Source organism: Phalaenopsis equestris, unplaced genomic scaffold (genome assembly GCF_001263595.1).
Source record: "Phalaenopsis equestris unplaced genomic scaffold, ASM126359v1 Scaffold000932, whole genome shotgun sequence".
Taxonomy (NCBI): Eukaryota; Viridiplantae; Streptophyta; class Magnoliopsida; order Asparagales; family Orchidaceae; genus Phalaenopsis; species Phalaenopsis equestris.
Genome location: NW_018165371.1, coordinates 677,822 through 688,111, shown reverse-complemented (window position 1 = coordinate 688,111; position 10,290 = coordinate 677,822). Strand labels below are relative to the sequence as shown.

Sequence of the window (10,290 nt, the reverse complement as noted above, 5' to 3'; positions counted from 1 at the left end):
TGTGTGTGTGTGTGTGTGTGTGTGTGTGTGTGTGTGTGTGTGAGTTGGTTGATGTAACTACAGTGACATACACTACTAGGTGTATTTCATTCATATTTTATCTGCAAGTGTAAAGCCAGTAATCTGTATGGGATTTATGATTGACTTTTCACTTGGAGACAAAATATGAAACAATATACCTTTGAGTGAGTTGGTGTAGCTAAAATAGCATACACTATTAAAGGGAGACACATTAATCAATTATGAGTCAATGATAAACCGTTTAATGATCTTTAATAAAATTAACATACTAAGATGTTAAACGATCCAACTTTGAGCCGAGATGCCAACCAACCAACTTGATATCAACTAATTAATCACACCTCCATCTATATCACCATCACTTTGAATAAGAGACATGCATATCTAGAACATACATCTTTTAAATCATTTGATCACCCATAGTTACAACTCTGGCTACTAGAGCTACTACTACTAAAATCACATTTCAAGTATTCAGTTTTAGATCTACTCAAATGGACTTTAGACTCCTATATTGGCCTCCATAATTTAAGTTTTTCCTAAACACTTTTTTTAGTCTTATCCACCAAAATTATATCATCGGTAAAAAGCATACACCAAGGTGCATCCTCCTATAAATGTCTAGTAAGAGCATCCATAAATAAAGCAAAAATATACGTGCTTAACGACTATCTTTAATGTAATTAAGGTTGTTAATGATCTGATTTTGAGTCGAGCTGTGGTCAACTCAAATTCGACTAAAAAATTTTGATCCAAAATTTTAGCTCATAGCTTCGCTCGTTTATTTCAATCTGATCTGAATTTGAGCCAAAATTTGAATCACTTTTTTGAGTGATTAACAATCTTTGAGCTGAATTCACTAAATTCATAGTCATATGTTGTTAATGATTCAATTTTGAGCCGAGCTGGGTTCAACTCGAAATAAAATTGATCCAAAATTTTAATAGCTCAACTCATTTATTTCGATCTGATCTTGATACGAACAAAAATTCAAATCACTCTTCGAGTGATTAATGATGTTCAAGCTAAATTCACAGCTCTAGATGTAATCCAACTAAAATAGGAAAATATTTGAAAACCTCACATTAGCTTAACCCTAAATCCTAAACGCATTATTGAAAGCAAATGAAAATAAAAACAAAAAATAAGATAACAAGTTACCTTCCTCGTTTGTTTCAGGTGGAAAAGGAGTGAAAGGAGGAGAAAAATGGGAGTTTCCAGTCACTCTAAGGTGCGATCTCGTTGCTATGTTTCCAGCTAGTTCCTATTCCAAGTGTATCGCAAGGGTTTTGGGGATGAATGTGATGGTTTTGGATGAAACAAAGAGGGGCATGATAGGGTTTTGGGGAGAGGTAAGGACTTTGTGTAGAGAAGACGAGAGTCAGGAGAAGAGATTAGGGCAAGACCAAATGGCAGGTGATTTCAAGCGGGATATAGGATTAGTTCCGACAGTCTATCTATAGCTTTTATTGCGACAATTATTAAAATGGCTATCATTGGTCATTCCCATTGATTAATAATAAAATGTGTCGGTTAAAGGCCCGCCAGATGGAAGTTTCGAAGATATCTAATGAACTATATCCTTTGGTTAATATTTTCTTATAACCAACAGGTTATTCCGTTAGTTATAATTAAAAGCATCCAGAAAACAATTGGTTATTCCGTTAGTTATAATTAAAAGCATCCAGAAAACAAAATACTGTTGATAAGCGATAATATATGTTTTAGTTATGCCGTTACATATAACCAAAATAAAAAACTATTGCAAACCATCAGTAATTAGAACAATTTTCTGACGTGTGAACAACCTTCAGGTTTTTCATTTGTTTTTGTGTTTTTTCTTATATTGGAAATTTGATCGCTGCAATGGCTCTCTACAACTACATTCAACGACATCATTCATGTTGTGACATTGACTTCAATAGAGTAGATAAAGATCATTCACATGCCCCTATTGAAGCTTATGAATATGACCTAAGATAATTTTTTATCAAAGGTTGAAAGTGATTTGCATGAGACTTACACCCAGGATGGGGAAGTTGTAGTGAAGATGATAGAGTTTAGAGAGTGAATTACAGATGTCATCCTTGACAGTTGAATGGAGCAATTGTATTTTTTTTTCGCGGTTAATTTATTTGCAAAGTGTTGTGGAAATGTTCATTATTTATTGTATTGATGATTTATGTAATGATGTACATTTTGAATGTCAAAGTAGAGAAAATTTTATATCCAGTTCTTTTGCATGTATTTTTTCCACTTTAATAGCCAATGAGACAATCCTAGGTATAATATGTAATATAAGTTTTTATTGCATGCTTTATTTTTTTATTTTTGGAGGTCTGTGATGAGATTTTTGACTTTAAGGGTTCTTCTGGATGGACTATATGTTGTTATTTGTTCTTAACACGTGTGAAATCCCAATGAAGGCAATCAATTTCCTCTCCTTTTTTAGTTCTATGACTTATGAGATCCTTTTGGATGACCTTTTTTAGTGATATGCATATATGACACATACGAGCTCGATATTACATAGTTAAAAGACAACAAAGACCCCTTTTTTAAGGTATATTGCATTCTTGTAGTGAAATATTCGTTAATTTATATTTTATTATCTGAGACCTTACAGTTTCATAAAACTTGAATTGAGTATTTTACTATTCTTCCTTAATAATGTTTCATCTAAGGGTTTGTGTTTCGTGGTTTTAAACCTTTAGAAAAAATGAGCTCAATGACTTTTAGTATCTCTAGAGCATTGTATTGTTACGGTCAACTATAATTTTCTTTGCTTATTTTGCGACAACCACATAGCTATGTGACAATTTTATAGGTGTCCAAGAAATAGAACAATGAACTGTGACTCCTTTAGGTGAGCATATTGGTTCGAGGATTTCACCTCCGATAGTGATCAAGCGTGGAGACTTTCGTTGGTGGAGAGATTCTCTCGTGACATTAGCCAAGTATATTTTAAAAATAATATTATGATATTATTAATTGTTATTTTAATAAGCCTATTTTTTAATTTTGATTGTTATGTTACTCACTGTTTTGTGAATTATTAGTTTTTACTTTATAACATTCACACTAGATATTTACTTTCAAGCATGAAATATCCCGACAAGAGGGGCAGAAAAGTTATTTGTTCAGAAATAACTACAGCATAACCAATACAAAATTACAAAAAACAAACATAACAGTTTCATCACACAATTGATGCACAATAGTTTTTTATGAAAGTATAACTATCTCAAATACATCATTGGTTATCCTTAATCCAATTTCCTAACTCGATTACGTTCCATATTACTATTTTCTTTTTCTTAGTGTGATGTCAAGTCACAAATGTCAATTCAAACACTATACTACATTATTCAACGACTTGTGCAGAAATTTGTAGAAGTTTTACAAAAATATTAATAAAGAAATTTCTCAACATAATTTATTATAAATTAAAATTTATACTTTTTTTGAAAATGTTAAAACTAAGGCTGAAAAGGCTAATTTGTTGCCCTTCAAATTTTTTTTCATACACCAATCTCAACGTAGATCAAAGCCCGAACGCGTCCCGCCGCCAGTTTCTTCCCATGTAACAATAAAAGGTAGATTTACATACCATGCAAGACGATACCATCGCTGGGATTGTATTCGGAAAGCTCAAACTTCACCTCGTTCCAACACACTCACGACGAGGTTGCATTTAGGCTTGTGAATTTAGCTCGAAGATCGTTAAGTGCTAGAAAATTGATTCGACTTTTTGCTCAGATTAAGATTGCCGAGTCAAAACTTTGGATAGGATTTTTTTCAAGTTTATTTCAAGCCATACACGGAACGAACTGGCTCGAGATTGACTTGAAATTTTCTATATCTAACACAAAAACTTCAATTTGTACATACAGACTATCTTATCTATATATTAAATATAGATAAAAATCAAAATTTAAAAAATACATATGTAAATATATATAAATTCAGTGGCTTGTATGTAAATTCCCCGACTATTTTCAATCTCACGTAATACGGAACCTTCGCTTCATTTTCCTTTTCTTAAAATATCGCGAATAATTAATCATCCACGCGATAACGCGACTACTTCAAACATAAAAATCACATTTTTTTCAACCTTTCACATCTTCTTCGTCCTTTCACAAATCCCCAATAAAATCAACCTCCGCCCTCCTCCCTTCAAACCAACTCCATATCAATGGCGGAACCAAAAGACACAATTCCTCTCAACGGCGCCTACTACGGCCCACCCGTCCCTGCCTACCCCGTTCCCAACCCCCGCCCCCACTCCTCCTTCCGCCGCCTCATCTTCTCCCTCTTCAAACTCCTCATCTCCATCATCATCATCCTCGCCGTCATCGCCGTCATCATTTGGCTCATCTTCCGGCCAAACAAACTCAAAGTCTACGTCGAAAACGCCAACCTCACCCAATTCAATTTCACAGGCAACAACAATAACAACAACAATCTCCTCTACAACCTCAACCTCAACGTCAGCATCCGCAACCCCAACAAAAAGATAGGCATCTACTACGACTACATTGAATCACTTGCAATCTACGATGGCTCGAGGTTTGGTTTCCAGGTGTTGGAACCTTTCTATCAGGGGCATAAAAATACCACTGTGTTGAACACGGTGTTTGGTGGTACCGGGATTTTGCTTGGCGACGCTCCGGCGACATATGCAAGAGAGAAGGCCGAGGGGTTTTACAACGTTGATGTTAAGTTTTATATGAGGGTTAGGTTTAAGGCGGGGGTTATCAAGACTCACCGTCATGTGAAGCCCAAGTTTGAGTGCAGCGTGAGGTTGCCGTCGCCGGCTGCCGGGAACTCGAAGCCGCCGCCGTTTGAAAGGACTAAGTGTGATGTGGACTACTGATGGCGTTGTTATTTTATTATTATTTTGTGTTAATTACGGTCTTTGGTTGTTTTTCTTTCGTGAGGTGGGTGCAGAACTTTATATGGGGAGTGGGTGGGATGAATATATGATAGTCTATTTGTTTATGTTTCCAGATTTTGGGTTTGCTATCTATGTAAATAAATAATTTAAGTTTGATTTTTTGTTAGAAACTTCTGTTTTTTTTTGCAAGTTTGACACGAAATTACATTTGAAAAATATTACTGGTGTTAAAAGTTTTCATCTTTGACGAAAGGGATGAGGTTCCATGTGAAAACATCAGCAGAAGCTCATTTGAATACTTTACCTACATACGGCCCGTTCTCTACACGATCAAACAAGAATAGAACTCCACTCAACAGTCTCTTACCTGCATGCTTTTGGCCACGCTAAGGTTCACTGCGTCGCCGGAATGAATGGCATTCCACCTGCCATGCAAGATGATACCATCGCTGGGATTGCATTCGGAAAGCTCAAACTTCACCTAGTTCCAACACACTCACGATGACGTTGCATTTAGGCTTGTGAATTTAGCTCGAAGATCGTTAATTGCTAGAAAATTGATTCTAATTTTCGCTTAGATTAAGATTGGATTGAAATAAAAGAGCCCCGCGACGAGCCAAAACTTTGGATCGGATTTTTTTCAAGCTTATTTCGAGCCATACACGAAACGAACTGGCTCGAGATTGACTTGAAATATTGTTTATTTATAAACATTGTATATAATGCTAGACAAAATTGAATCTAAAGAGCTACGAACTGATTTCAAGCTGAAATGGACCCAAATAAACTTAATTTGAGCCATCTTGTTTCGATTTTAAGTTCGTTTGAATCAATATAGGAATGGAGCCCAATAACTCAAATTTGAGCTAGCTCGTTTCGATTTCGAGTTGAACCGAGCTCGATTCAATTTCGAGCCAAGTTGGCTCAAAATCAAACAGAACGAGCCACGAGCCAATTTCAAGCCGAACTCAATCTATTTGAGCCAATTTCGAGTTGGCCCCAGATCAGCTTGCTAACAACTTACAACCCCCGTTGGCTAGCTGAAGACCATCGACCGGTATTACATTGGGTCGTCCAATAGCTCCTTGAACTTTATTAATTTATTATTATTATTATTTAATTTTCTTCGCTACTTGCTCCTCAGGAGTTTAATTTGTTTATAATGGCAAACAAAAGGCCTATTAATTTATAATAATAAACAGATAGTTCTAATTGCATAATTATTTAATACATCCAACTGTATATTTTTTTACCATCTAACTTATTAATGGACCATCTAGAAATTTCTACAATAATCTTCAAATAGAATTTTCGACAACCATTGACTTATTTGTTCGTTGCTTTATTTTAAATCTGAATTTGCTTAAATTGAATATAAGTTGATTGACAGTTTGGATTTATTTTAAATTATCACGCCGTAGTATCCAGTTCTGAATCAAGCAATATGCTTCGTAGATAAATTTAGTGTATACATACATATGACTATATAAGATTTTTTATGTGCATTCGTGAGCCCACTTGCTAAAGTGGTTGAACTAAATGCTCATCTGCCGAAGTGGCCGAACTCGTCTCTTTCATCTATGGGAGGCAAACTACGAGAGATATAGCTTCTAGTTCAGATGTCATCATTTACTAGCAAGTGTGCAGGTCCATCCATCTTTAAAAGCACCACTTGACATCCACGTCACGATATGCTTATCAAAACATCATGGATAGGAATAGGGCAGTACTAAGGATATTTTTTCTATTTTTTTCTCTTGGTATAAAAGGAAGTTTAAGCTAAGAGAGAAGTGGCTCCCTCTCTTTTCTCGAAATTTCTTAGATTTTTTAGGATCCCTCTCTCTCTCTCTTTCTCTCAAGCACGCGCGCGCCTGAAAGTGTTAACCTTGTTGCTCAGAAAACCTCTGATGAGCCTGATATATATCCCAAGTCTTAAATCTATCTTACTGAATGCTCGAGTTCAATAGATAATCTCTGAGATCTCTCCCAGGTCTTACATCTATCTCTCACTTCTGTCTTTCCCCTACAAAAAACTGAATCTTTACCGAATTGTATGTACTCACGAACGATACGGGACCTTATGTCCTAAAAGAATTCAAAATTTAGTTTTTATCAATAAGACCATTTTAAATAGAAATTAATATATACCATACATATTACACAATTTTATTTTGTGTCATATGATCTAATGATAGTCAACTAAGATATGATTGTTTAATTGATCTTTTGAGGAATTCAAAATTTACATCAATTATATCATCAATTATCATCATACAACACAAGTAATTACAAAAAAATTCTATAAATTAAACCTCTGACAAAAATATTTTTAATTTGTATATATGTAAGAGTCTTTATAAGATTCATTGATACTCTTAAATATAACAATTCAAGGTTAAAACATAAACTAAAGTGTTTTTAAAGGAGCATAATTTTTAGCTTGCAAGGTTCGTGAACTTAAAGTTGATTGGCTGTTAGGTTCCTCTTAGTGATAATAATTTCTAACTCGCAAGTTATATATATTACTAAGAAGCTCATAATTAATATAGATCATAAAATCTTAATCAACATTTAAGCTCATATGATTAATAAACTCTTATTTTTTATTGATGTTAAGCTTATTTTAGTTCTAAAATTTTATAAAGGTAAATAAGGAATTAGAATATCATCTTAGAAGTTATAATATAAACCACATTTAAATTTAGAACTGATGAATAGTATGTATTTGAATTGCTCATTTATTTTAAGCACTCTTGTTGGTAGCATCATTAAAGTATAATAAAGTTGATCAATTCAATTAGCTATATAATATTATTGAATTTAACCTTCTGAATTCTTACTTCAAAAAGAAAGATATTGATAATTACTTTAAATATTTGAAAATCATCAATTAAAATCCAATTTTTAATCATTAATGTATATTTATCAAAAAATTTGTGGTTATCAATTCATACATTTAAATTCATCATTATCAGAGTAGTTATCTTTAACATTAGTTATACAAGGTAAAGAGTTTGATTCCTGGTTTTTAGATATTTAAGATTCAACTTTACTATTAATTTAATGAAAGTATATAATGATAAAATCTAGACACGTTGAATTTTGGGAATAATATGGAGAATTCTTAAGTTTATTATTCTAGATATAAAATTATTGAATAAGCATAATATTTGACAATGCTATTTTTATGAAGGATTTATATTTTTCCATGGTAAAAGCTCATATTTAAGTTGAGCCTTAGGGGGACTTTGGTAATTGTAGGCCATTTATTTACTTAGGAGAAATAGCTCTCATGTATGGAGTAATTTCATAGCTTCTTAAGTTAACTCAAAATAAGATTCCTCTAATCTTATCATTAAGTTTGCATAAAAAAGTTAGTCTACCTATTAATTAATTAGTTGACCATGCATGTATTTTAATGGATAAGTTTTCTAATTTTATTAATTTATCAACATGTTGAGTTTCTAACTTTCAATTGATACTAACTTTAAACAAAAAAAATTAACTATTTTCCAAATTCTAAATCATTGAATCACTAAGTTTTTTTAATAGATCAACCTTCCCATGTTCTTTATGATAGAATTTTGTGCATACAAATAGAAGGACTAATTCTTTTAATATCTGCTAAAGTCTATCCAAAAGTTTTTTATATTTTTCTAACATCTCTATTAATTTTTGTTCTTGAATTTCTATTAATTCAGAAGATACAATAACAGGCAACGTAGATGACTCTCCTAAAAACACATATTTTAAATGGGCAAGTAATATTTTCAGTTCAAGTTCAGGTGGTTTAATACTTGAAGAAATAAGATTTTTATTATCATTTTCCAACAAATCTAAAGTTTCAAATTTGCCCTGAATATAGTCTAAATCTTCTTCTTTTATTTCGTCCTTGTTTTCAAAAAATTCTCCTTGCTTTAATTTGTCTTCAAACTCAGTCTTAAATTGCTCATTACTCAGATAATCAGTTACTTCCATTCTAAAACATTCATTATCGTTTTCTATTGTTGTATATTTTATAGCTTTTGTAATGTTAAATGTTACTTCTTGATCATTAACTCTCATTATTAATTCTCATTTTTGCACGTCTATTACAACTCTCCCTGTTGCAAGAAATGGTCTTCCCAAAATAATAGAAATTTTTTTATCTTCCTCCATATCCAATACTATAAAGTCTACAGGGAAAATAAATTTATCCACTTTTACTAATACATCCTCTATAACTCCTTTTGGATACGTTATTGATTGATCAACTAACTGAAGAGTTATAGTAGTAGGGGAAATCTCTCCCAAATATAAATAGTTAAAGATCGATAAAGGCATAAGATTGATACTCGCTCCTAAATCACATAAAGCTTTTCCAAAAAAAAACTTTTCACCAATAACACAAGATATAGTAAAACTACCAAAATCTTTTAATTTTTCAGGAAGCTTTTTCTGAATAATAGCACTCATTTTTTACTGAGTGTAACAGTCTCATGATCTGTAAACTTCCTTTTCTTGTTTAGTATATCCTTCATAAATTTCACATAACTTGACATTTGTTCCAAAGCTCAACAAAAGAAATATTTATCGTTAATTTCTTAAGTATTTCCAAAAGTTTTGTAAAATTTTTATCTTTGCTCTTCTGCTTCAGTCTTTGAGGAAACTGAGATAATGGTTTTTCTAAAGGACATTGCGCTTGTTCATTTTCATTTTGGTCTCTTTCTATTTCTTCCTTCTCTTCATCAACTTCAGTTTCTCTTTGGATCCTTTTTTCAACTTCTTTTCACTTCATAATTGAATAACTTTAATTTGCTCTTTATTTTCATCTTTCGGATTAACTTCCACCGTACTTGGAAGAATTCCAGAGGTCTGTTACTGAGTGCAGTAGCAATATGTCTTAATTGATTTTTCAATATTTCTAATAGCAGCTTTGTTGACCTCACTTTTGGTTGAGGTCTAGAAACTTCTTTAGTAGCCTAGGTCTAGCCATAGGACTTTCCTATTGACTAGTCTTAGAAGAAAAGGTACCCTCACCATTAGAAACTCAAAACTCTTTTCTTTACTCAACTTGAAGTTCCACATATTGGTCCTAACCTCTAGCACTTAGTAGGTAGGATCAGTATGAGGGAACTCAAGGAGAGTTTCTATAGGACAACTCGGCCTTAGGATTGACCCTGAGTGTTGGTTTGGAGTTAAGGTATACCATACCCTCACCATATCTTCACAATACCCTCACAATACCTTGGCTAAGACCAATATATGGGGATCTAAAATGGGGATTTCATTGATCCATGATTCATTTAGAATGGATATTTATCCAATTCTACTTGAAATACTCCTCTTGAGTCTTTTGCCCCTAGGCACATCCAAATTACCTAACTGCC

The 10,290-nt window shown here is 33.0% G+C and overlaps 1 protein-coding gene across 1 annotated transcript; it reads left to right on the top strand.

Annotated features, from left to right (window-relative positions):
- Window positions 1-4,112: 4,112 nt before the first annotated feature.
- LOC110032374 (NDR1/HIN1-like protein 10) lies at window positions 4,113-5,025 on the top strand. Its single transcript, XM_020735990.1, has one exon. It carries the CDS (start codon window positions 4,220-4,222, stop codon window positions 4,898-4,900), a length of 681 nt encoding a protein of 226 aa, XP_020591649.1. The 5' UTR covers window positions 4,113-4,219; the 3' UTR covers window positions 4,901-5,025.
- The last annotated feature ends 5,265 nt before the right edge of the window (window positions 5,026-10,290 follow it).

Excerpts from the sequence above, each read along its gene's own strand:
- LOC110032374 (XM_020735990.1), top strand. The coding sequence starts at position 4,220 with ATGGCGGAACCAAAAGACACAATTCCTCTCAACGGCGCCTACTACGGC.